The sequence below is a fragment of the Heterocephalus glaber genome, unplaced genomic scaffold (assembly GCF_053883595.1).
Source record: "Heterocephalus glaber isolate CG9 unplaced genomic scaffold, H.glaber_assembly_v1.0 deba00001537, whole genome shotgun sequence".
NCBI lineage: Eukaryota > Metazoa > Chordata > Mammalia > Rodentia > Bathyergidae > Heterocephalus > Heterocephalus glaber.
In genome coordinates, this window is record NW_028258332.1 from 497,570 (window position 1) to 524,575 (window position 27,006).

The 27,006-nt window shown below is 54.7% G+C and overlaps 2 protein-coding genes and 1 long non-coding RNA gene across 23 annotated transcripts in view; 1 reads left to right on the forward strand and 2 right to left on the reverse strand.

The window, feature by feature from the left end:
• Zdhhc11 (zDHHC palmitoyltransferase 11) overlaps positions 1-7,526 on the reverse strand; it is a 24,557-nt gene extending 17,031 nt beyond the window's left edge. For 11 of the 14 annotated variants that reach the window (XM_087189163.1, XM_087189166.1, XM_021258569.2 and 8 more), the window contains exons 1-2: positions 7,355-7,526; positions 1,912-2,130 (exon numbers count right to left, since the gene is read on the reverse strand). In XM_087189163.1, coding sequence (XP_087045289.1) covers positions 1,912-2,130; positions 7,355-7,510 — 375 coding nt within the window. In that variant the 5' untranslated portion in view covers positions 7,511-7,526. Of the gene's footprint in view, positions 1-1,911; positions 2,131-7,344 lie in introns of all 14 variants that reach the window. The other 3 variants (XM_087189165.1, XM_004845126.4, XM_013072366.3) reach the window with 2 other exon arrangements.
• Positions 162-17,796, forward strand: LOC147824587 (uncharacterized). Its single transcript, XR_015442148.1, has 3 exons — positions 162-1,986; positions 16,496-16,632; positions 17,319-17,796. It is a non-coding gene; the product is annotated as an uncharacterized LOC147824587 (long non-coding RNA).
• The window catches only part of Brd9 (bromodomain containing 9), a 17,191-nt gene continuing 1,434 nt past the window's right edge, over positions 11,250-27,006 (reverse strand). The window contains exons 4-17 of one of the 8 annotated variants that reach the window (XM_087189155.1): positions 26,133-26,193; positions 25,498-25,642; positions 23,973-24,083; positions 23,245-23,357; positions 22,119-22,251; positions 21,320-21,395; positions 20,335-20,430; positions 19,195-19,327; positions 17,795-17,906; positions 15,752-15,790; positions 14,872-14,974; positions 13,760-13,927; positions 12,805-12,908; positions 11,250-12,713 (exon numbers count right to left, since the gene is read on the reverse strand). In XM_087189155.1, coding sequence (XP_087045281.1) covers positions 12,808-12,908; positions 13,760-13,927; positions 14,872-14,974; positions 15,752-15,790; positions 17,795-17,906; positions 19,195-19,327; positions 20,335-20,430; positions 21,320-21,395; positions 22,119-22,251; positions 23,245-23,357; positions 23,973-24,083; positions 25,498-25,642; positions 26,133-26,193 — 1,391 coding nt within the window. In that variant the 3' untranslated portion in view covers positions 11,250-12,713; positions 12,805-12,807. Of the gene's footprint in view, positions 12,714-12,800; positions 12,909-13,759; positions 13,928-14,871; positions 14,975-15,751; positions 15,791-17,794; positions 17,907-19,194; positions 19,328-20,334; positions 20,431-21,319; positions 21,396-22,118; positions 22,252-23,244; positions 23,421-23,972; positions 24,084-25,497; positions 25,643-26,132; positions 26,194-27,006 lie in introns of all 8 variants that reach the window. The other 7 variants (XM_087189154.1, XM_013072362.3, XM_021258575.2 and 4 more) reach the window with 7 other exon arrangements.

The window sequence follows — 27,006 nt, forward strand, 5'->3', positions numbered from 1 at the left end:
TTGGGCACCAGGCTGTGAGGAAGCTGAGGGGTGAGGGGCAGAGCCTGGCCTGCACGTGCCCTGATGTGTGTGCGTGGTCAGCGCCTCTCCCTAGGCAGCCTCGGGCCCTGGGAGACGCATGGCCAGCTGGCTCAGCCCTTCCCGATGGGGGGCACCTGCCCGCTCAGGGAGATGCAGCTGCCCAGGTACCACAGCCTCAGAGCTGAGCCCCACGTCCTGAAGACGCAGCCTTAGCCTCTCAGCTAGCCTGGGGGAGGGCATGCCCTGTGCACACCTGCAGGAAAATTAGCTTTAAGTATTTACAATAGAAGCTAGAAAAGGCCTGACATCAATGATCTGTTTCTACCTTAAGATGGCGGGAAAAGAAGGGCAGAGTAACCCCAAAGGCAGAAAGAAATAACACAAATGAAAGCAGAAAGTTTTTTAAAAATAGAAGCAAACAGAATTAACGCATTCTAAAGTTGATTTCTATAGACAGCAATAAACACTATGAAGGCCAACGAAGGAAAAGAACAGGGACTCAACTCCAACATAAGACAGGAGCAGTGGCAGGGCCCTACAGATACAGAGAAGGAAACGGCCATGCTGCAAACAATGTCGTCCCAGGAAACCTGGCAGTTAAATGAAATAATCACATTTCCTGAACAGTACAACTTACTCAAGTGGACAGGAGATGAAACAGAAAAGCTATGCAGCCCTTTATTCTATAACAACATCAAATTCCTTATCAAGCCTTATCAGCCTTCCCGTAAGAGGCCTCTAGCACTGGGAGGAGGAGAATCAGGCCAGCTGGCCGAGGGAGCCCAAGGCCAGCCGGGTCACTCCGACCCAGTGAAGGCTGGAAGGAACCATGGGTCCACAGCCATGTGGGGATCCTCTGCATGTGACAAAGTCGAGAGCATTTTAGGGACTTGTGGTGTCAAGGTTGCTGGGCGACTTCCTGGTCATGAACCAGTGCGGTGGTGGAGCGAGTGAAAGGCCTGCCAGCTGCAACTGCAGCATGCACGATACCATTTCCTGACACCCGAGGCTTGCAAAGCAGCTCCCAGAAGGGAGTGTAAGAGACAACGATGGTCTGCAGAACCCTGGTGGTCAAGGTGAGTGATGGGCACGTGGGGTCACTTTTGCTCTCCCTTGCCTAAAGGAAATTCGTTCCAGGGAAGAGCACCCCCTTCATGGGTGGCCAAGCCCCCAGGCACAGCACAGACCCTGCCCAGGCTGGGAACAAAGGTTCTCGGACAGCTGCTCCCACCTGTGTCCTCTGTTGCCCCTGCCCACCTCCCATGCAGCCCTGAGTCTCTTCACTTGCAGGGTCTGCAGGGGCACAGCCATGTCCCCGGGGAGGACATCTCAGCAGCTCCAGATGTGACGTGCACACACAGCCACTCTGCACCCACTGCCTGCCTGCCTGTCCCCAGCATCACAGGCGGCAGGCCCTGGCCAGCTGGGTGTGACATGGAGCACATCACTTCTCATAGCCTTCTGGGTGCAGCCCCCTAAGGGCCCAGTCGTGACATTTATGCGGTAGCCACGCCCAGCACAGAGCGGGGTGGCACAGGCTGCAGTGAACTACTAATAGGGCTGGGGGCTGCAGTGGTGCGTGGTGGAGCTCAGCTTGCTTCCAAACTCCTTTTCACTGACTTTTCCCCTCTTCAAAGGACAACATAACCTGGCCCAGCTGTACGTCAGGAACTTCCAAGTGGCCAGGTCTGCTGCTCCCTCCCTCTCCCCTGGGCTCCCCACTGCCAGTGCTCTTCCACTACCTCAGACCTTGCTCCCAGCAGTAGGTGGGGCCTCTACACGTGGGGCCAAATGGCCAACACAGGCGTGGGATAGAGCTCACAGGGATCAGCTCTCTAGGAGACTGGCAGAGGCCTCTTCCCACCTCTACCCCACCAGGAAGAAGGATACCGAGTAGGCAATGTACTTCCAACTGCTTGGCAGGAGCGGAATGATGATCCCAAAGTTGACAACAGAGAAGACCAGGTAGGTGGCCCAGGAGACCGCCTGGAAGGGGTGGAGGGGCAACGACCAGCCATTCACCCTGGACAGGTTGCGTGGCAGGCTCTTCAGGCTCATGCCCTGGGCTTCTGGGAGGACCCGTCGAAGGCTCCTGCTGAAGAGGTCCATCTGCAAGACAGAGGGGCCACGGAGGCTATCAGGCCCTGGATGGAGCAGGGATAGGCTGTGGGACCCACCAGCCATCACCGGAACCTCCCAGGCCCAGGACCAAGGGCTGACACCTGGCATGGCCCCGAGCCACTGCAGCACACCTGGGAGTGGCTGGAGTGGGCTGGCATCCACTTCCACAGGATAGCCCTGGGGGGCTGTGGAACCCAAGGGCACACATTTGTTCACCTGGCCAGGGGCCCAGATGACCAGGCGTGTACAATCTCTGGGGAAGCCCTTGCCAGGCACCATAGCAAGGTGACTCCTAGATCTCGTGTATAAACATGCACTGACCCACTGGTGCCAGAAGAAAGTCCAGCACACCATTGAAGCCACCAAGAAAATGCAGGAAAGGAGGGTTGTTAGCAAATTAGCTGTCACTGCACCTGCCAGAAACCCCTCCTCCAGCACTTCCACCTCTGCAAGTGCCGCACAAGAATACAGCTAGAGGCCACACTGCAGAGGGCTCTGGTTAGCCCTTCCTCGGAGCCCTGGGACCTCTGGACACTGCAGGGTTCCCCAGGTGAACAGTGGCAGGAGGGGCTCCATGGTCACTTCCGGCTCAGCAGGGGAGGATGGTGGCTGGCATTGGAGACAGGGTGTGGAAGACACCCATGGCTGGGAGATGTTAAAGAGGAGCTTTGCAAAATGTGGCCTTATGCAAAGGGAAAAATCATTCAGAAAGAGTAGCAGATGGAAGCATTTTAGGAAGAGATGTGAGGAACATTCTGGGACTCTTGTCCCCTGTGAATTGAGCATCCACAAGGCTCCCTGGAGCACACTGTGGCTGCTGGGCTCCTGTACTCTCTGAGTGACCTCAGGCAGGCAAAGCCACAGGGCTGGGGCTTCAAGGTGGCCTGAACATGTCTGGGGAGCTTCAGGGGAGTGTGGCTATTGTGAAGCGAGACCATGGTACTGGGGCAATAATGTGTACTGAAAATGCAACTGCCCACTAGATACAAAATCCAGAGGAGGGCACCAACTGACAGAAAGATGTTGCCAAAAATCTGAATAGTACTCTGGAAGGTCAATGGAGCAGTCACAGATGCCAGAGTGGCAAGGCAGAGATAGACCATGAACCAAATCCCCTGAAACCATATGCCAAATTGAACCTTTCCTCCTTTAAATTGTGGTGTCAGGTGTTGTGTCCCAGCAACAGGAAAGCTAATAGAGAAAACTGATATCAGGAGTGGGGTCCTGCCGTGACTGTACCTGACCATGTGATTCAGAAGCCTTTGTGATTGGTTTATGGGAGGAGTTTGAAACACTTGGAGGTGCCAACTAGGGAAGTCCTGAATTCCTGTAAACAGAGCCTGGTGGATGATCTGGTCAGAGTTCAGATGACTAGAATGCTACAGGAAGGCAGACAGGAAAGACCAGGCTCATGAGGTTTCAGTGAGGAATAAGGGCTCCACTGGCAGTTGGGCTAGAAGTCTTGTGCACTATACTTTGGCAAAAAAAAAAAAAATGTCATATTTTGCTCTTATCCTGAGAGTGGGGGAGACGGAGGTGAAGGGTGGTGGATTAATTGATCTGGCATAGGAAATTTCAAGGCAGCCAAAACTCAGGCTGTGGCATGGGCACTGCTGGCTACTTTTAGCCAGATTTATAGTGAGAACTGAGGTCAAAAAGTAAAGCAAAATTTTTGAAAAACTTTAAATTTGACCCAGAAGAAACCATATGTAAAATTGGGTCCAAAAGAGGTGTGGCTACTGAAGAGTTTAGTGCTTTGAGGATAGCTCAGAAATCAGAAAGACCCCACCATCACAGGCTGAAGGATACAAAACGTCAACCTTTCATTTGAGAAGAGAGAGTCTAGGGATTCTGCCCAAGAAGAGCCTCCTACTGAATTGGTTCCCTGGGATTCATTTCATTGTGCTCAGCCATCCAGGCACCAGAGCCTGCTGCAGCCATGATCCAAGGGGGCCTGGCTACTACTTCCACTGACAGCAGACCTTGACACTGTCAACCTGATGCTGTTTTAACCAACATGCTAAATGTAAGGTTTGTGGGGTCAGGGAGGCTTCCACCCAGATTATAAGAGAGGCCAAGCAAGGAGCCCCTGAGAGAGAAGTATGTGAAGCTGTGGGGATGAGGCCAAAGGTGCAGTGGCAAACCCAGGAACTTAGAGGTGTCATGGAACATCTGCCAAGGAAAGCTGCAGGCTATGAGTGGAGCCAGCTGAAGAAAGAAGTCTTGTGGGCTTCTTTCTACCTGTAAGGCCACGGGGCTGGAGCCGCCCAAACTGCTGGAACTCTCCTCTCACCACCACGTGGCCCAGATGCCAGATATGGAGCTACAGGGCCTCACGTTTGTCCACTCTGGTTTCAGTCTTGCTTTGATTCAGCTCTTTTCTGTTCCCCTGTTTCTTCCTTTTGGAAGGGGAATGTTTACCCTGTGCCATTGCACCTTGGGATTATGCAATTTGCTTTTCTCATGGAGGCTCAGTTTGTCTTGAGTCTCAGAATTGGCTTTAACTTTTGAATAATGCTGGAACTGTTGAGACTGTGGAGGAAATTAGTGCTTTTTTGATTGCACACGGGACAGTTGTATCATGTTAAGCAGAATTATGAATTTGCTATGGTCCTTATTTGGAGATTAAGCATGGATTAAGTATGGTTTAAGGAGATGTGTCTGGGGTGGAATGTGACCATTAATCATGATGTGTCAAAGGGAGTGGTAAAAAACTGTCTAGGGGCTTAGTAAAGTGTACTTCTGGGTGTGTCCTGTTGGGTCAAGAAGGTGTGATCTTAGGTATTCTCCGTGGTCCGTGCCCCTTCCTCTCTGGCACTGTTCCCCTGCTATGCTTCCTGTCTGCCACAAACTAAGCATCTCTGCTCTGTCATGCCCTTCCACCATGATGTTTTTGCCTTAGAGCAAACTGACCAATGGACTGAATCCCTGAAACTGTGAGCCAACTGAAACTTGTCTTTTTACTTACGGATGTTGGGTATTGTGTTTTAGTGACAGGAAAGCTAACACAGCAAGGTACCTGGTCAAACATTTGCCCAGGGGAAAGGACTAGGTTAAACTTTTCCCCAGATATCCAGGGCTAGGTATCTGGTCAAACTTTTATTCTGATCTCCAGAGCAAAATATCTTGTGAAACCTCAGTCCGATCTATGCAGCAAGTTACTTGGTCAAACCTTTATGCAGACCTCCAAGGCAATGTACCTGATCAAACATTTACCCAGATCTACTGGGGCAAGACATGTGGTTAAACCTTTACCCAGGTCAATAAAGCAAGTTACCTGGTCAAATCTTTACCCAGATCTACAAGGCAAAGTACTTGCTTAAACCTTGACTCAGACCTATGAGGCCATTTGCCTGTTAAAGTTTAACTCAGACCTAAGAGGCAAGCACCTAGCCTGCTGCGGCCTCCTTGTCTCTTTTCAGGTTATGGGATTGCTTGTGGTGGATTCTCCAGTGATGACAAGAGCACCTGAGTTGACCAGAGGGGCTAGATGTCACCCTACAGAGGGACAGGAGGACGTCCTTGTACACCTCTCCCTTTCAGTGGAGTCTGATCCTTCTTTAAACATTTCTGTTCATAAATTCCAAATACTCTTTCCATGAGTTTAGAATATATGTAAAGGGAAAAATGTGTAATTTTCTACTTTGAGTTCATACTTTCTAGGAGGTCAGAAAAACCAGGACCAGCCCCTGGGTGGTCAGCTGGGTTGGCCCTCCCTTCCCTGCTTTGGAGTGGAAGACCGTGTGCACCCTGCAGAGGTGGAGTCGGCTCATTAAGTAGGCCCCACGGGGGCTGCCAGACTCCCTGCCACTTCCACTCAGCATTTGCAAAAGGCACCTCCTAGCCCGTCTGCCCTTCTTGTAGATACACCCACCATGCATGGATCCTCATTGGGCCAGGCCCTGGGGCATCAGCTTCCTCCTCTAGACTGAACTCTGCCCTGCCTGCTCCAAACTGACAAATGTCAGAAAAGACCCAAGGAGGACAATGATGCCTCCTGGTCTGGAGGGCCACTGGGGACCCATGTCCCATGCTCCCCCTGCTTTGGACACCATCCACCTGGGAATGATGTCCAAGAGGCAGCCACAGGCGCACAGGGCAGCAGGGAGAGGATGTGTCCCAGGACAGAAGGGAAGGGTGCATGCATGAATGCTCAGCCACAGGGGACAGGGCACTGGGGCCCAACCATGGGGTCCCCAGCAATGCATCAGCTGCCAGGGGAAAACACCCATTCCTGCCAGGCCCAGGCTCAACTCTGAACACTGCTCTGCAGGAAGGCACTCACTCAGCACAATGCACGTACCACACAGCACCGCGCATGGCATGAGGAAATAGGCATGGGACACGTTGCGCACTACATACACCACGCAATGTCACATGTGCCACACACAGCATGCACACACACACAGCGCATGCACCATACAGCACGGCGGACAGCATGAGGAAACGCACAGGACATACCACACAATACCACACATACCATATATAGCACACATACACAGAACACACACCACCATGTAGCACACATGATATCCCACAATACATGCACCACATGCAATACAATACACAGAGCACCACACACGGCACACATTAGTACCTACACCACACACATGCAGCACAATCCTTCTGGGTTCCTGACGCTCTCTCCCTGCCTATGGGGCCCTCACGTCCCTCCACCCTGCCTTGGTTCCCTGGCTGCTTCCCTCTGGCCCACACTTGCCCAGTCTGGCTGGGGCCCCTTGTTTACTTGTTCCAAAACGCAGGAATGGGGGAGTCTGAGATGTGTGACTGGCCCAAAAAGCAGCACTGTTGGGCTGAGTGGCGCCTGGCGCCTCTCTGGCCCTGGCAGCTCACACCTTAATTCTACTCCTCCAGAGGCTCCACTGGGTTCCCATGCAGGCATCTATGCTGGATGTCACCGCAGTGGCCATCAGATAGTGACACCGTGGGGCCGGCACTCTTGGGCTCTCCGAGGGTAATGCCTCTGCCAGTCCTGTGTACAAATCTGGTTTTTTTTGGTACCGGGGATCGAACTCGGGTCCTTGCGCTTGCGCAGCAGGTGGCAGAAACCACTGAGCTACATCCCCAGCCCATGTGTACAAATCTGGACAGCCGTGGCAGTGCGCCACATTGTCTTCCTTTGAAGATCTGAAGACAAACTGCCTCTGCACACACCCAACACCCCCACACACCCATGCACACCTGCACACACCTCTACCTTCGCTTGGGGCCTCGACACTTCGCTGCTCGGCTGGAGACCAGATGCAGCCCACATGCCAGCCAGTGAGTAGCCACACTGGTCTCCCTTGGCATGCAGCCCTCCTGTCTCAGCAGCCCAGAAACCACCCATCCGGACCTTCCTGTGCATGGCCCCTTTTGCTGAGTGTCACGAGGCAGAAATTCCGGGACCTCCGGAGGAGTCCAAGTGGATTGTGCTGCTGGGTGTGGTGTCTGAACCTCAGCCAGCCAATCCCGAGCCTCCACTGCGGCCCTTGGAGTGAGGTGGGAAACAGCACCTGCCACCTGCAGCGCCTGCCCACCCTGACCTGTCACCTCTCCCACAGGCTGAGCAGCAAAGTCAGCACCTCTCACGGGCACCAGCCAGACTGGCACCAGCCAGACTGAGAAGCAGTGCGTCCTCCCTGGTCCACACGGCAGCCATGGAACCCCAGGCGCCTCACAGACCTGTATGGCAGCCATGGAGACACGCTGTGGGGGCTGGGCACCCAGCTCAGGGGTCCTGTGTCGTGGGCCTCGAGCCACTGGGAGGCGGGGCTCGACCCCCACGCTGCCCGCCCCAATCCTGCTTCAGGCCAGGCCCTCGAGGCAGATGTGCTACCCAGGGGCCACCTGAGCCCACCGCCACTGTGCAGGCTCCTTCCTGACATGTGAGTGCCCCATGGCAGGCTGGGGAACCCGTGTCCTCAGCACAGCCTCAGCCCATGTGCAAGGTGCCCTTGCTCCTGCCCACCCCCAAGCCCTCTGCCCACAGCATCCAGAACCCTAGGCCCAGGAAGTCTCTGGCTCCCTACTGTGGGGTCTACTGACTGTCTGAATGCATGGTCATACACACGTGCACGAGGGGGTGGAGTAGAGGGGTGCGTCCTTCTGTCTACTGTGGCTTCCCTGGTGCCACCCACCACCCGACCAGGCCTTCTACAGCGGGCCACATGCCAAGGCTGCAGTGTCCGGCTTGGCTGTGCAAACCCATGCTGGTGACTAGCAGCAGCTATGTCAGGCGGGCAGGCACAGGAATGGCTCACATGGCTGGCAGCTGTGACAGCATCACACTCCCTAGGACCCAGGGCCTCGCTCCGGATGGCCTAGGGTGGGGACGCCCGGGAGCCTCAGCTCCATGCCATACGCTGGCCCCCGGGATGACGCAGGCCTCCTTCTCCAGAGCTTGCCCCGCCTCTGCTGGGCTCCAGCTTCCTCTGTGGGTCACAAGTAGGCTCAGTCCTGGCCCCATGGCAGTCGCTCACGGAAACAGGCATTCCAGATGTTTCCCTGGGACCAGGATGGCCAGCCTGTGCTCACGCCTGCTGCACATGAAGCCTAACAGCTGTGGCAGTGGGCTGCATTGGCTTCCTGTCTGAAGATCTGGAGGCACAATCACACTGCACACAACTACACGCCCACACACGCCTCACCTGCACACTCACCTGCATGCCCATGTCCACCTTGCCTGTGCACACACATCACTCGCACACGCACACCTGTACCCTCCTTGCCTGCACACCCGCACACCCACATGCTTTGCCCGTGGACTCCCGTCACACGCACAACCCCCACTTACACTCTTCTCACTTTACACACTTCCTCACAGACCGAGGGCTTTCGGGGTGACTCCTCTGCCTCTTCTTTGCTCCCAGCACTAAAGGCCATACTGTGAGCCTGCACAGGTCCCAAGGCAGGGGTGGCCTCACCCCAGCGGCACCAGTGCAGGCTCCCACACCTGGAAGTTCACACCAGCCAGCCAGGGCCAGGCTGAGCTTGCAAATGCGAAGTCTGCCTCAATTTCCCCATCTATAACAGCCTTGAGGAAGCCTTGGGGCAGATGGGGCTCTGTGCTCAGGGCTCCACAGACACCCGAGTGGCTAGATTGCGGCAGAGGGGCCTGGGACTAGCCTTGGGCCACACACCAGCAGATCCCACCACACCGCCCATTTCTCCAACATGAGCAGACTGATATGCAGGGCCTGGCCTGGCCTGGGAGGGAGCTGTGGGCCTCATGGCTCACCTTTGTCCTTGGGCTGTGACAGCTGCCCTGCACCCCAGCTCTGGCCTACATTCCCTCCACAGCTGAGGCTCAGGAGACACCACCAGGGACACAGCCTATGGAAGAATTGGAGATGGCCTCCCAGGTTGTGGGGTTGCAGAGCCATGCCCAGCCGCATGCAGTATGCCACTGGGGTCCCCTGAAACTCATTTCCTGTTAGCGACATGCATGTGGCAGTCCTTTCATGCCCTGCCCTCATCCTGGCCCCCAGGGAGTGACACTGCTCACAGAAGCAGCCACCTTGAGGCCACAAGAGAAAGGACCATGGGTCAGAGCCACTGAGCTGTGTTAGGGTTTAGAGCTAAAATGTCCCCAGAGGGAAGGGGTGGGTCACCTGGGTGCGAACCAGAAGGGTGTGCTCTCGTCCCCACTCCTCCCTGCTGCTTCCTGGCTGCTACATGCCGAGCAGTTTTCCTCTGCCATGCCATTCTGCCACACCGTTTCTGCCTTGGAGTGAGCTGACTGTGGACTGGATCCCCTGAAACCATGAGCCAAATAAACCAGACTGCCTCCCTAGGCTGTGGGTGTCAGGTGCTGTGTCCCCATGATGGAAAGGTGACTAAGACACCCGAGGACAGCATCAGCCACCATAGCCAACTTCCAGGATTTTGCTTCACTGCATGCAGGTCGCGTGGCTGAGGCCCACAAGCTGTCACCAGGGATCAGAGTGCTTGAACCCAGGGAGCAGGAACCCATTCTGGAGAGCTCCGCCCCATCAGGCCCTCTGGTTCCAGCTGATGGGGAGGTGCTGTGGCCAGGCTTGGGGGGCCAAGGTTCCTGAGGCAGCAGCAGGGGTCCTTAGTCTCTGGGGGCTGCTCCCATGTCCTAGACACAGATGGGGCCTCTCAGAACTCTCTAAATTGTCACGGACCCTCGGTAAGAGTCACACTGCCAGGCAGGGGCTGGGTAGCTGCCCCCACAGCTGTGGCACCAGATCCCCTGTGCTTAGGCTGTCCAGGAGGAACCTCGCAGTGTCCCACCTTGCCCAGAAACCTCATCAGGCAGGCAAGAGCCAAGGAACAGCGGCCCACAACTGCAGCTTTCCCCACCCACGCAAGCCGGGCCCATCCTTTGTGCACCTCCACCAGGCGGCAGTGCCAGGAGACCTCTCGGGCCAGTGCGCTCTGGCCAGGTCCTCCTGCAGCCACCTGTGTATTCCCTGGCCCGGCACCCAGATGTCAGTGTCCCCAGGAGGGATTCCATGCTGCCAGCCCTATATGGCCCAGGCAGGCCTGATGCAAAAAAGCAGGCTGCCCACTAGGGTCTCTGGCCCTGAGCTCCCTGATGGCACAGAGGGCTGTGGACCTGAGGGAGGTGAGAGCCATGACCACGGAGGACAGGAACCTAAGGCGTGCCCAGGGCCCGGAGGGCACCCACCTCAAGGACTCCGGGGGCGGGGCAGGCCAGGCACTGAGCGTGAGCTCACGAGAGCACACTGTCCTCAGTGGTCTGTCTGGTGTGGCATGCAGCGTCTGAGACACTGTGGGATATGCGCCCTGGCCTCCCTGTCCTGAGAGGCACCACGGCCTGTGGGTGACCTGTGCCCTCACCCTGGTTGGCTCTTTTGATGCACAGACCCTACAGTCTGCACCAGGAGGTTCCACCTCAGGAGCGCCCGAGCATCACTGGCAGCAAGGGCCGGATACATGAACCCCACGGCAGAGGAGGGAGCCGGTGCAGGGGGGCCTGTGAGTGATCTCACACATGAAGTCCCCACAGGCCAGTCCAAGCACCGACTGCCAGAGGACACAGGGTTTCTCTTTAGGTGACGGAATGTTCTGGAAGATGACAGACGTGGTGGCCACTAAAGAGCCTGAACACATTTAAGGCCACTTGACCGTGCCCCTTAGAGCAATCAATGCTAAGCTTTATGGTACACATTTTACAAAATTGAAAATAAAATGGTTTTTGGGGGACGCACTGAAGTTTGAACCCAAGGCCTTCACACTGAGTTATATCCCAAACCCTTTGAGACAGGTTCTTACTAAGTTACTAGGCTGCCCAGAACAGGGCTGAATCTGCCATCCTCCTGCTCAGCTTCCCAAGGCAGCTGGGACTGCAGGCATGTCATCCAGCATGTCTGGCTACAGCTACAAATGCCCTTGGGCCACTGGCCTTTCCCTCTTCAAGGAGAGGCATGAGGAACGCCGTGTCCTTGCCTCTCCATCTGTACTCGTGGCAAGAGTACAGTGGACGGTGTGGCCCTTCCCATCTGCAGGGTTAGACACTGCCCACAGGGGGTGCGCGTGCTCCCCACAACCCCAGCTTTGGCCTCGCTGTCTGTCCCAGAGGCACCCAGTCTGCATCACACGGTGGTTATGTCTGCTGAGTGTGGACACTTCACAGCGGCAGTGGCTCCTGTCCTCGGGACCTGCTGCGGAACACGGCTGTCTCCGTCTGGGAGCCCCAGCCTCGGTCCTGCTGAGGCCTGGCCAGCGCAGCACGTGACTCCAATACTGCTGCTCCAGGAGCCCTGCTCCGGTGGTGGCTCAGGGGTGGGGTGTGAGTTGCAGAACCACAGAGCAGCAGGGCCAGGGCATAGCGGCTGAAAGTGTGGCCGAGCTCTGGCCTCTAGGCCCCGTGAGGACACTGTTCCTCTGGGGTATAAGCCTGGCCCCACCTGACTTGTCACATGGCTCTCAGGCTCCTTCGCCAACATCCAGAGAAGCCTTTGCGAGGCTCCTTAGCGCCCAGCCACCTCTCACCTGTCTCGGGCAGCCATGCTGGTCTCTGGCACTGGGCGCTGGCCACGGGTCCATCACAGCCTCCTCTGGGGACCAAGCATCTGTCCTCACCCCGCCCCCAGACGGCGGGTTCTTCACGCTCCCATTCCCACCATGAGGGCGGTCTGTGGAACACACAGGTGTGCTGCATCACAGCTGGGCAGGACAAGCATGTGCTCGCCAGCTCGGAGTCTCTACTTTATTGGCATCTGTGTCCAGGGCAGTCTGTGGTACACACAGGCAACCAACAAACACATCAGGGCATGGATGTCTCGCTGTGCTTAACGGTGATCCCATGGCAGTTGTTGCCTGTCTTCCGGTGCAACACATCCCTCCGAGGTATGGCAGGCACAGATGCAGGCTGCCCACCAGCCTGCCCTCCATGCCTGTGGTCCACACTGGAGTGGAAGGGCCCAGCTGGCTGGTGCTAGAGGCACTGCAGAGGGGCATGGCAGGCTGCAGGCCGCACCGCTGTGCTCTCCAAGTGATGGTACAGCGGCAATGCTGGGCCCCCTTGTGCCTGACACGAGGCACGCCGGTACAGACAGGCCAGCACTCCCCAGGCCAAGCTGCAGGTCAAAGGGGACAGGTCAAGTCTTTCATGACAGATTTTACAAGCAAAGCAAACGTACAAAACACAAGACTCTTAAGACTACCTACAAACTAGTTCTTCACAGAGGCTGCTGGTGCTGGAGACTGAAGGAACTCGTAAGGGTCGTGGGTCCCATCCTGCTGTTCCCCAACACTAAGGCGAGAAGGGCTCCCTGCAAATTGTAGAAAACATGGCATTCCAACAGGCACCATGGATTTGCAATGATGCTGTGTGACCACTGGAAAAGAAAATGTTACCTCCTGGGCTCCTAGAGACCCAGGGCTGCCCAGGACCTGCTGTAGGCACTGCTTGGCTGACAGCCTGACCACAGGTGAAAGGGACCCAGAGCACTGGTCCTCCTTGGAGGGCTGCCCCAAGCCTCTGTGCCACCACCTCCTCAGAAAAACGTCAAGACTCGTTCTGCCCATGGGTAATGCAGTACTTCCTTGTGAAAGGAAAAAAAAGAATCGTACCAGGGTCAGGGGTAGCAGCTCAGGGGGAGAGCACTTGCCTAGCATGCACGAGGCCCAGGGTTCCCTCCCCAGCACCAGAGAGAGAACTAATGCATGCTGAAGGACCCACAAGGTCCTTGTGGATCCTCAAGGATCTGGTGTCCATGCAGCCAGAGGCTGCCAGTGTGGCCCTGTGGCTCCTTGAACATATCCTATGGCAGATACAGTCACAGACTGGCTCCAAAGAAACACTGAGAACATGCTACTGGCTGACATAGACCAAACTGGGAAGGGCACGGGAGCTGGGGACAGCTGGAGTGACACAAGCACCCCTCAGCCTGCCCTACCTCATCTCGGCGGCACCTGGGGCTCCTTGCTCTGGGTCTGCTGCGCTGACCAAGGAACTGGGGAGCTCACAGGGCACAGAGGGCACAAGCACGGCTGGCCGAGGCCATGCAAAGCTCCTGTGTCAGAGCCACACTCTGCCCTGGGCCTGATTCAGGGCCACATGCCAGCCTTTGTCTACATGAGCCGCCACCCACGGCGCCACTGCCAGCATGGAGAGGCCTACCTGGGGGGTGCTGCTCCCTCTCAGAAGCATTGGACAGAGAGCTGAGGTTGGAGGATGGCCGGGAGCCGCCTCGCTCTGCCTGTGCTTCATGCAGGTCCTGCAGGAGCTTCGCTGTCTCGTCCAGGTTCAAGTGGCCATCATCATGGTCCAGGTCCTTCTTCATCTTCCCTATGTGAACAGAGGCGAGCGGATAGCCTGGGCCACAGGGTCGATGGGTGCTGGATGCTGACCCTCTGCCCAGGACCAAAACCCCTTGTGAGGTCACTGCTGCAGGAGCTCGGCAGAGGGTGCTTAGCTCACGGACAACAGTGGTAAGTGCCCAGCACCCTCGGACCAGTAAAGAGCCACAAGGAACCCCAGCCACCTGAGGCACAAACACCAACCTCCGACTCTCAATGTTGAGAAAGCTACCAGAGTGGGCAACAGCGTCAGGCCTGGGGGCCTAGCTGAAGTTCAGAAAACATGGGTGACCTGGACAGTGCAGGCCTGTGTGCCGAGCCCTACGAGGAGCCACTGCAGACCCAGACTCAGCCCAGCCTGCTTCCCAGCAGCCTCCAGTTGGCCTCCACAATCATCTTCTCAGGGCTAATGTGTGTCCAGTCTCACAGAACTTGGGAGACCCAATACACCATGGTACCATGGGGATGGCAGTGGGGCACTGTTATAGCTGTGTCTAGATGTCCCCCAAAAGCCTCATGCAGTCATGGGTGGGGCTCTTTCACAGGTGGCTGGATCTACTGTGTGAGTGTGAGGTGCTACAATTTATTTGCGGTGCAGTGCTGGGTCCAAGGGCCCCAGGATTGAGGGGTGAGCGCTGCCCTCCCTAAGTGGTCTGGATAAGATAAAGGGCAGAAAGGGGCTGTTCAGCTCCCTTGCTTGCTTCTGCTGCCTTCTGCTGGCAAACTGTTTCTTCTCTGCAAGGTTCCCCGCCAGGTGCCACCCTGGCTTGGAGCCAGCAAACTACCGACTGAAATCTCTAGGAACTGTGAGCCAAATAAATTTTTCCTCCTTTAACTTTGGGTGTCAGGTATTTTGCCCCAGCAATGAAGGAGGAGTGACTAAGACAGGCGTCCACATGAGAAGCCACACGGGAAGCGCCCAGGAAGACTCACCCAGAGAGCTAAGCATGGAGATGTCCAGGGAGACATCAGAGTATGACTTCATCGACATGAAATCCAGGACGGAGCCACCGCTGTCTCCCAGAGAGTCCCCAACCTGCGAAAGACCAAACAGCAAGCTTAAATGATGCCAAAATACGCTTAACGAAAAGTGCAGCTTCATGCTAGCGACAGTAGTCACTGCACTTTGCAATGTGAGACAGATCGAGCACTGGCCTCCGAAGCCGCAGTCCAGGACCAGGGCCTGGGGTCATGAGTGGATGTGCAAATGCATATCCGGAAGCACTGACTCAGAGCAGCACAGCTACTGGAACTGTGCTAACAACAGGACCTGCTGGCCTCACGGAACGGGGGCACCATAGTGCCCAACAAGTCACAGAATCTCAAGGCCCAGGGCATTTTCCAGACACGAGGTGGCAAATTCCAGACCCAAGGCTTCTTTCCCTCCTCAGTGTAGGGGAACCCGAAAGGGGAGCCAGCAGCCACCGGGCTTGCTCCAGCCACTTCCCTGGGGACCAGCTGCACGCAAGCCATGGCAAGTGGCTCAGGGGACGCGACCCAACCTTCCACCTGGCGGGGAGGGCACACACTGCACTGATGGCCGGGCTCTGTTGCATGCCACACCTGCTGGGCAGCCCCCATCTCTGACAGCACCTGTGGAACTGGTGCTCTGAAATTCTTGCTTCTGGACTTGGAAGGGAAGTGCTGTGGTTCCACCCTGTACCCTCAAGTCACCCAAATGGTTGGTGAATGACACTCCTCGGACATGGGTCGGTCGCCAGTGGATGACAGAAGGCTGTCCTGCTGCACCACTGCAGGGCCGACGTGCCCTCTCTTCCTGAGTCTAAGGCCTTTGCTCACTTGAGAAACCCACCTTCACTTCGTCCGCAGCTCGCACTGGCACGTTTCTCCTCTGGAAAGAACAAAGTAGACACCGGTTTGTCCAGAGCAATTGTATGTGAAGGGCAGTTTGTCCCTGCTGCGCGCGCGCACGCACACACACGCGCACACACACACACACACACACGCACACGCACACGAAACCACAACGGCTCTTTCTTGGCCTGGGCCCTGCTTGTCACACACAGCCTTGTTAGGCCTGTGGGCTGAAGGGTCTCGCTAGGCTGTTCACAGTGCAAGGTGGCTGTGCCAGAGGGGACGGTGGGGCAGGAGGGGATGTAGGGGCAGGTGGGTTCCCAAGGCTGTTAGTAGCTGAGGGTTTTTAATACAAAAACGGGCAACTCAGAAAAACAGGCCCAGTGGTTTAAACTCAGGTGTGACCGAGCGCAGAGCCTGGTGGGAGTGCTATGGGGACAGGCATCCCAGGACAGCTGGACCCCTGGTAGCACCTGCACAGGTGGACAGGGCTGTGTGTCACCTTTGTCTTGTGCTCCAGCAAAAGGATCCCCTTAAAAACACCTTAGTTTTGTGAACATTCCTCACACACAGGCATTCAGTGTGCACACACATATCTAGGATCTTTGTCTCAGAAGGGCTGCTCAGATTCAGTTATGCTGTGATTTCTACCAGCTTTTCATGAGAAATGTGGCCATTATTTTAAGGTCTCTTTGCTCATAAAAGGTTTCTGCTGTATCATGTGCTTTATCATTTAATGCAGTGGAGCACCTGGAATTATTCAACTCTAACTGCAGACCACTCACGCTCAGAAAAGTAGCTGAACTGGAGTCCACAGCTAGCTGACCGCGTGACCTCGTGTCAGGGCCACAGGGAGCAGCCTCCTTCGTGGTACTGCAGGTGAGTCAATGTTGTGCTCTGAGCCTGGCTTCCCACCTGCACAAGGATGGGGCCAGAGCAGGTGCGAAGCTCATGGCTGGTGCACAGCTCTGAGAGGACTTGCACTGGCAAGGGCAAGACTCAGGCCAGAACCACCATGAGTGTCATGGGCCAAGTACTCTGACAGCCCACGCAGACAAATGTCCCCCAGCCAGCAGAGACCCCACAGGAAACTCGGGCCACTGGAAGAGACCCAAGCTACCCTACCAAAACACTATCCAGACCAGCCCTGCTGGGGCAGATGACGCCCAGTAATCTAACTTCCTGACTTAAAGAAATGTCAATAGCCTTGGAAAGACAATAAAATCCAACCAGTCTTGGGCTAGAGACATAGCTCTGTGGTTCGGTGCTTGCCCAGCATGCACAAGGCCCTTGGTTTGATCCCTATGACCCAGGTAGAAGAAATTCAACCAGCCTTGTCCAACAGAAATACACTATAAGTACACACCTAATTTAAAATTCTCTAGTAGCACAATAAAAGCACTCTTAAGAAGCAATTAATTATAACATTTACTCACCTGACACACAAAAAACAGTTGTATCCTAACATATAACTCATATAAAATAGTTAATACTTTTTTTGGTTTGTTTTCTGTTGGTCTTTAAAGTTCTCACTGACATCTAAATTCCAACTTGTACATTCACAGTTCTCAGAGGCTGCATGTGGCTGGTCTACCCGGGCCTGAGTCCCCGCAAGGGCAATTCACAAAGCCCCAGGTCCAATCAGAGCTGTGGGGTGCATGGGAGCAGCCCAGGATGAGTGACAAACCCAAGGCAGGTCCAGGGATGAGGGCTTCAAAAGCAGCCACAGTAAATATGATGAACATGCTCACGATTAAAGGGAAGATGAACGTAATGCAAGAGCACGGAAGATGTGAAAAAGAACCACATGGAACCCTACAGATGCAAAACTCAGGAAAGGGGCCATGCACAATATACACGTGACAAGTTTCTTTACCAGATAATTAATTTTTTAAAGCAAAATTTAAAACCAGTAAGAGAAGAGCAGCCATAAGTGTCCCTCTTCCCTGGGAACCAGTCAGGTGGGTCGGGCTTTTCCACAGAGGCAAGGCCCCAAGTGGGGCCAGAACCTGCACCACTGCAGTGTCCCCACGCAGCCCACCTGCCTCAGCTGGAGGAGCATCCGAGAGTGGTCTCCACCTGTGATCTGGTCCAGCAGATCGTCCACCATCTTCTTGCTGTAGCTCCCAGCATCTTTCACGAACTCCTGCAGGCTGCAAGGGACCATAAGAGGGACAGGTGGACAAAGCACACCTCTAATCCGGAGACTCTCAGCTGCTGGTGATGGTGGTCCTGAGGAGCAGCCACTGTCCATGCCTCTGCAGTGCTCTAGAGACCTCCCACACGGTGAGCTGCGGGTGGACTCTCGGCTTTCGTTAGACTGTCACTGTGGTCTATAACCAACTGGTTGAAAGGCCCTCCAGGGAATCTTGAAAACAACGGTGGGAAGTAGTGTAGACACAAAATGTGCACACGACCCGTATGAACAGTAACGCATGCACCTAACTTCTGTAGGTGGAGGGTGCCCACACCTCCTGGTCCAGGATCTAAATCACAAGCCAACTGGAAGGATGTTGAACTGAGTGCAGCAGCAGGTGGGGCAGTATCAGTGCACTAATAAATTCTAAGAAGCAGACAAGACGAAAAATCCACAGCCTTAGAATCCATGCACCAAGCATGGCTGAAGGGCTCCACAGACTTCAAAGAGCTGCAGGACAGAAGGAACACAGAGGGCTGCTAGGAAGTGGAGGTCCCAAGGAACCCAGGCCTGCACCAGGGATGCTGCAACCACGACTGCAGAGGAGCATGTGGGCCCTCTCGGACGGAATAAAGGCCTGCATGGGGCCTTCAGATAGGCGATACAGGTAGGTAGGAGTCCTAGTCCTTCTAGGAGAGCTGGTCAGGACACGTGAACAGAGGAGGACCACGGGGGAGACAGGGAGAAGATGGCATCTACACCAACCAAACCAAGCCTGCTGACACCTCATCTCGGACTTCCAGCCTCCAGGACTATGAGGAGAAATGTCATCCACAACCCAGCTATAGAACTGTGTTACTGCGGCCCCAGCCGACTCATAACCGCTGAGAAACATGTTCCAAAACGACTGAAACAAACTCTACCAAGCACAGCCAGTGAAATACAGAGACTCTTTATGAAGCTGCAGCCTCCACCATTGCCACCTCAAAACTGTAACTGAGAGGGCCAGGGCTTTAGCCTAGTGAAGCCACACTTGCCTGCAAGCATAAGGTCATGAGTTTGGTGCCCGGTATCGAAAAACAACAACAACAACAACAAAATGTGATTGAATTATCTGCATTTCAAGCCTGTGGCAGGCCAGGGTGGACAGCTGATCACGTGGAATTTCTGCTGCCCCTGCACCTGTGGCCTGGGCTGACTCCCCACAGGCAGAGGTGGGCCCCAAACCACACCCTGGGAAACAACGTGCACCGCACAGGAAGGGGGCTCCCTTGCAGGCAGGGCTGCTTTCAAGCCAGGCTCACCTCAGTGCACACTGCACACCCGTCTCATCCCCGTAGGCCGAATATAGCAGCTCCATCTCATCTGACTTCAAGTCACCAAACACAGAGTTATTCTGCATGGAGAGGCCAGTGGTGGCGCTGGAGAGGAACGTGACTAAGGAGGAGAAAACAAGGGGCACCATTTCAGGCTCAGGCACCCAGCATGGCCACGCGCAGTTCTCTCTGGTTCCCCTTTCCCTGTCTCCCTGTCTCCCTGTCTCCATGAAGCACTCCCAGTGCCCCCTGGCAGACACTGTGGGAACTGAGCCTAACAGGGCTGGTTCTGCCCAGGGACATGGAAATGAATCCACTTAATAGGAGGCCCAAACACGGGAGAATTTCAACACCCACAGCAAGAGAAGAGGGTCCTAGAAAGACACTCAAGCCCAGGCCACGGCTATCCTATCTCGGGAGAGATGGCACATTTCCAGGGACCTGCCTGAGTGGGTTGACCCTCAGCTAACCCTCCGGGGCACCCCACCACAGCACAGGCAGGGGCCTACAGGGAGTGACAGACAGAAGACAGGGAAAGGATGAGGACACATCCTGATCCCCAGGAAGGGTGTTCTGAAAAAGCTCCAGGGACAGTAAACCCGAAGAAATGCTAAATCCAGGGGGTGTGAATCCAAGTGCTCATTGTAGGTTTCTAACACATTTCTGCACCTTAAGTAAAGTTAGAGAAGACTTCACTGAAGCACATCCAGATCTGAGCCCGGATGGCTACATGGCCTCCAAGAGAAGAAGAAATGTTCCTCCCAGGGAGGGCGGGCCAAGGAGCAACTGCCTGGTGCCTCTCACAACGTGTGCACTGAAGCACACACTCGCACCCAGAAAGCTTACCACAAGCACATACAGGAAAACATGAGGCCTCAAACCAAGCGGGGACACGCATGTGTGGATGAAATATACATGGGTAAAAGCGAAGAGCGAAGAAAGAACTCACTCGATGTAACTTTTATTCCCATTACTTTAACCAGTCTTAATTTTAAAACCTGAATCCAGACACGGCGACAAAACCATGTGAGGAAACTCTTGAAGGGACTGGCGATTTCAGCACCTGCCACATCAGCCAGGTCCCGCCAGCCTTTGACTCCAGGGGCTCTACAGGGTCCCCACATTTACCTTTGTTTCTCCTCTCGTCTTTGAAGCCCAGTGTCGTGAAGCCCGGGAGCAGCTTACTGGAGAGTGAACTCAGGTCCACAGGGTGCGTCTCCTCTTCTACAGGGCACATGAGAGGTGTGAGGGGTCACCTCCCTCTGCAGCACAAGGACCAGCGGGATAGGGACGGAGACACTAGAACCACCATCTAAGAAGCAGCTTACAAAGGGGAGCCAGCATCCCTCAAGGGACTTACACCAATTTCACCTCCTAAGTAGCCAAGGTCCCTAAAGTGAAAACATGCCACGTCTCTGGCCGTCACATCCACAGTGTCTAACACTTCCAAACTGCGGCTCCACACCTAGAGGGGACCTAGCCTGCCAGGCATCCCACTGTCTGCTTGTCCGCCCCACTGCAGGCCTGCTATACTATCACACAACGAGCTCCCAGGGACCTCAACTCCACATCGTCTCTCTCTAACCTGAGAGCTGATCGCCTCATCTCTATGGAGAACACACTGCATTCGTGCTAATAGTGACACGCAGGAGACCATGAAAGGAAGGCTGGGAGGAAAGGGAGCCGCCCACCTCTCGGTGAGACCCTGGCAAAGCAGGAAGCCTCAGCAGCCTTGTCAGTGCCTCTTCCTGCCTGCCTGAGGGTGCCTGTGGGTGCACCTCAGTCCCATAGGCCGCACGTGAGGTCGGCCTCCATCCTCTCTGAGTGATGCTGCCTGTGGCAGTGCTTCTTCCAACCAATGACCTCCCGCAGCATTCCCACCACCATCACCCCAGCAGCCCCCAGGGTGTAGCCTTCAGCCTGCAGCTGTACTGATGCCCCGTGCACCTCGCCTGCAGGCTCTACACACATGGGGTGCTGGCAAGGGCACACACAGGAGGCTGCAGGGCTGCTCTGCTGTCCTTCACGGTGGTGTGGGTGTATGAACAGGTCTCTGGCTGTGAGGTGAGAGGTAGCCTGCAGGCAGCAGAGAGGCAGCGGGGCGGGCACTCACCATCGGCATCAGGCTCGGCCACATTCACCACACTGTACAGCAGGCTTCCGTCGCCCAGCTTCTTCAGGTAGCCCATCTGTAAGGGAGTTGCACGCTGAGCAGGCCCTCTGTGAGCCAGCCCAGAGCCTCCTCCTCACATGGACCCTAGACTGAGCCTGTCTGCCACACAGTGTGCAGTGAGAGCACTGCTCAGGACATCGGACCTTCCACATGGTGCTTCTGAAACAGCACCCTGCTAACTTGCTAAGCCCAACCAAAGCGAGCTGGGCAAGCCCACCAGTGGACAGCATGGTACACCACTGACCAGCCTGCAGGCCGCCAAACACCTGCCACTGAGAAGACCCCAGGAGAAGAGGCACCCACGTAGGGAGGGACACGAAGGACTGCATGTGTGGGGCAGAAGGCAGGCTGCTCGTGGGGAGAGCAGCTGTGACATGGTACACACGAAGGCCTAGACACATGGGGAGGTGCTGCACTCCTGCAAAGGGAGCTTGGCCTACAGGGAGCCTGGAGGGCAGGGCTTCCACCAAGTAGTGGGGTGACAAGTCAGTGAGCATGTGGCCCTGACCATGTGCAGAATTCAGGGAGGACACAGCGCACAACACTCATTGTGGCCCTGCCAGCGGATGCCACAGCCCCCACTGAGGAAATGGGACCAAGAACCCGAAGGAGCCAGCCTGGCCCCTGGCCTGAGGCCACTGTGGTGTTCCAAGCAGGTCCTACAATGCCGTGGTGGTAAGCAGACTGATGCCTGTGCCTGGTGACAGAGCCACATGCATGCTTGCGGCCAAGTGGCTACCTTGCCTCCTGGCAGGAACCTGTTGATCCTGTCTCGCGCCTCATCGGCTGCATGCTCCACTAGCGCCAGGACGTGCTCCTCCGCAGTGCTGTCCGTCAGGCTGCAGGCATTCCCTTCTGGCTCAAACACGCAGCTGCAAGGCAGGGACTGGGCGTCACTCGGGGCACAGCCCTGTGCCACAGGTCAGTCCCCAGCCTGGCTTCTCCCCACGCTCCCCACACATGTCCCGCAGCGATGTGGGGTGCACCGTGACACCTCTGATCGCAGCAACAGCCTGCCTTCTTGGAATGAAGAGTCAGTACGGGCCAGCACCCTCCTAACTGCCACACCTCATCTAACACTTTCATTGCCATGAGAACAAAAGAAGTGATGGACACTGCATGGTGCAGGCATCAAAGCTCCCCTCAGGAGAGGCGGCAGGACACCCCTTACAGGTTGGGCAAGGCTCAGCAGTTGCCCCAGGATCTGCACAGAGCATTTCACTCCAACAGTCAAGGACTTCTGGGCACAGTGCCAGAAGAGATGCCTGCCTCCTACGGAAGGCAGAGGGGGGGCAGCCCCTCCCTGCCCTGGGACAGGCCCTGCCCCGAGCGCCCTGCCAGGTCACCCCACAGTGACACCCAGGAAATCTGCACGGTAAGAGGGTGTTGTAAGCCATGGCTCAGGGAACCTCAGCCCTGGGGCTGAACATGTGTGGCCCATGATACAACAATGTGGGGTGAACATCAGTCCTAAGGCCCAGACTGAGATTTGGAGACTCAGAATAAACACTGCAGCTCTGTTGCTGCCTTCATGCACTAGATGGCAAGACTCTCTCTGCAGGTCAGGGGACCAAGAGGACCAGGAAGGCCACTGCCTTCCATGTCCGTTGGTGCTCTAGTTGCCATGACAGTGGCAGGACAAAGCAGCAGCATGTGGTGGGTGTCCAGACCACTGTACCAAACTGTCTGCAGGCACCTCTGGGTGAGATGCTGACAGGGCCATGCAGCATGGTCCCCGTGGTCACTGGGCTGGACAGCTGCTGGTCTGGGAAGGCATTCCGGCCCAGGCCGCACGCAGGTCTTCCTCACCCCCCCCTCAACAAAGCTCCCGTTTCCCTGTGCAGCACGCCTCCCACACACCTTACCTGATGACTTCTCTACTCGGCTTTTTGGATTTCTTGGCAGTTTCTACTTGCACTGGGACAACCTCAGGAACAGGCTCCTCAACGGCCATGTCCTCGCTGCCCAAGAGAGCCGCCTGCTGAGAGAAATCCATGTCCTGCATAAACGACATGCTGCGCTTCAGAGCTAACAGCCGCTCCTAGAATCAGAAAGGAAGAGCAGCAGGACTTTACCTCTCCCTCAGCCACGGAGCCTGACGATGGCATGGGATGGATGGCCACGCCTCCCCCACCCAACCTAGTGCCCAGGCGCTGCTGCAGGCTGCTGTGGGGCTTGGTGCCGAAGGCACAGCCCAGAGCTGGTGGAGGGGGCAACCAGAGCACAGCAGGTGCCTGCATGTGCAGGGGCTGCATGCTTCTGGCTCACAGCAGACCGGGAGCCACTCAAGTCAGCCAGGAAGACAAGCACGTGCCACCTGGGTTCCCGGAGGTTGCCATGAAACAAACTCGCAGGACAGGCTGCGACCCAGTGAGCATGACCCCCAGACCTAGTACTTTCCAGTCCCACGGGAGGCAGCGCGTGAGTCACAGGTAGGGGCAGGGGGCAGCGACTGAGGAGAGGGCAGCCCCGGACCAGAAGGTCAGCCCAGGGCGTGGCATGGATGGCGCATGTCATTCACGTGAGTCTGATGGGCACAGAAAGTTAGAACACAGCTCTGGTTCTTGGCTCACTGTGTTAGCGGCTTTCTTACTTTGCTCATCATCTTAAAGCCCGCGTGGAGGATCTTCTTGGCTAACTTGTAGTATACAGTGTCTGGTCTATTGTAGGTCATTGCATTGTCACACATCAGTTTGAAATCTGCCTGAGAAGAAACAGAGGGATTTTCGTCAAGTTTGAGATGCCACACAGACAACAGCAGAGTTCTCTGCTCCTGTCAAGAGGCCAAAAGGGAAAGGCTGAAATTAAGTGGAAAAGAAACTTGGTCTTTGCTCTAAAAGGAACTTTTAAGAACACTGAGATTTTGAAGCTGTTCACGGGTCAATTGTGTGAAAAGTTTTCTGGGAAAGGCTGGCCAAAGTCTCGGGGTTTGGGGCGTAACACACACATTTATGAGAAAATGTATCTATCCCGTGCTCCCTCCCTCCACAAGCTCCCTCTCGCTTCAGCAGGGACTCAGACACAACAGGAATAACAAGTAACACATCTGGGGTGTCCTCTGCCTCTGTGGTTTTTCCATCCAGAAATTAAATTTCTGTCAACAGAAAAATACTTTCTTGAAAATAAGGACAACCTTACTTACAATTTAGAGAAAAAGTGAATTCCTTGAGAAACACTACTACTTAATTATCACAAATTTCTCAGCAGATGCCTCCAACAGGCGAGCTGGGAATCGGGATGGAGATGCAGGCCCCATTTGCGAGTGCCCTTGCCACGTCTCTGCTCTGGGCCCCACAGGGCAGGCTGAGGCCGCGGAGCACAGGTCCCTCTCTGGTTGTGGTTATGTGATGGAGGGGACACTGCTCACCTCAAGGGTCTGCCACTCAGAGTGACACGTAGGGGCCACAGCTAGGAAACTGAGGACCTGGGCGCAAACTGCTTAACAACCTACCCTCTGGTTGTGCCTGGCTCTTCTAAGGAGTGCGCCTCTCCCCCACACTCCCTTAGGCTGCCATGTTATTTCTGAGTCTCCACTAAACATGAACAGAAAGACAAGCTTTTCCAGAATCACTCAACCCAAGAAAGAAAACTCATGCCCCTCCTAATACTAAGGTCAACATCACCAAGAATTCCTTCTGCCTTGCGCCCTGCTGCCAAGCCAGTAAGCAATTTCTAATTCGCCTGGCCAGAACCAAGAAGAGAGTTGAAAGTGAACCAAGAGATACAAATACTCAAAAAATAATAAAATTAAATGCCTAATTTTTACAAAACAAGCTAAAAATCAGGAAAACCATGCTCTAAAAATATCCACTCTTGAGTTAGGCCAAACTGGATACATCACTGAATGATCTACACCAGCACAGTAACTTTAAAAACAAGAAAAGAGGAAACTCATTTGTGAGAGCATACAGCATGTAGTCTAGCTTCTAGATGGAAACACAGAGAAAATGTTTTCAACCAACCAGTATCCTTGACAACAGAGTTCGTGAACCATCACCCAAACAAAGAGCTGCCATCCATGAGTGCTTACAACTGCAAACAATCTGAGGTGAAGGAAATGTTTACCACACACACACACAGCTTTGTCACAACTGTTTCAGAAAATGAAATTAATTTACCTTAAATTCTGTGACTGATTTGTATTCATTAGCTATGATTTTGTCTTTCATTGTGCCAAAGTCCATCGGATGTTTTATTATCATTGAATATCCAGGAGCAATCGCATCCGTCACAGGAAAAGCAAAAAATCCATGAGGGTCTTTTCTGAAAGCAAAGACAACTTTAAAGTGGGAAATTCTAAAGTCTAGATTTTGAAGTGACACAAAATTCCTTACAATCTAAAATTTAATACAACTGACCAAGTTTTAATTTTGTTTCTTAAAAGTAAAAAATAACAAAATGAATGCCTTTTAATGTTGCTGTAGGTGTTCAGATCTGATAAATATCCCACCACCAGTGTCCGAGCTCTAGCCCTGATAAGCAAGGCCAAGACAACTCTGACATCTGGCTCATCCCACTGTGGATGACATCCAGGGCAGAGCTGAGGAGTCCATGGCCCCTTTGCCTGCCCCAGCCAGGAAGTTCTGGCTTTTGCTTCATAGTGCTTGCCCACCCCAAGTGAATGGCTGCTAACTACTCAAGATGAAGCCTGCGTCCCAGGTGATGGGCTGGGGTGGGAGTAACACCTCAGAAAGGAAGGTGGCGCCTCACAGGTCCCCAGAAAGGCCCTTCCAAACACCGAGGTGAGGCGTACCTCTGAAGCTGGCGGAGGAAGTGCTCCAAGAGCTGCTGAATAGGCGTGCTCTCATTCTCAGCTAGCAAATTAAAAAGAAAGCAAACAATCAAAGTTCAACAGATTCCAGCATCACTTTATTAAAGAATCTCAATTTCAATTCTTAGTTACATCTGGCATTCCACAGCACTGTATGCCCAAGCAAGAACTGAAGACACGAAGCTATACCCACAACATGGCTCCCATGAAGCTTGGTGGGTGGGAGAGGATCCACATCAGTCCAAAAGGCCCTCAATTCAGTCTCATGGAGCTGCTACTCATCAAGCTGTTCTCAGCTCCCACCACCATTAGGCTAGGTACATTCTAGAAAAGGTACAGCAGGAACAAAGGCTTGGACACAGGCTGACCCTGGATTCCCTTGTTGTTATTTATTTACTAGACTGCTCACCCTGGTTATGCCTCTGGTCTTATCTGCAGAATGGAGATGCACAGAAACACCACACAGGCGCTCTTCTGACAGCTGCAGCTGTCAACTTCATCTCCAGGCCCACCATCAGCCTGACAGTGATAATCCTGATTGACCAGGGTCTGCCCCAAACCACCACAGCCACCACTAACTCTGAGGTATCCCAGGGGTCTGAGATGGATGCAGAACATCAAATAGGCAGTTAAGCAGATCAAACTGGCAATTTTCAGCAACCGTGCTGACTTTTCAGACAGGTCTGTCTGACTCTTGTTTCGCGTCTGACCTTCCTTATCCACAGGCCCAGGATCTACCCACTGAGTGCTGCTATTCACCATGCCAATGATCTTCACGGGGAGAGGAGGCACTAGGCAATGGCACTCCTCCCCACAGGTCAGCAGCAGCAGCACCTACCAGCAGCCCCTGTAAATC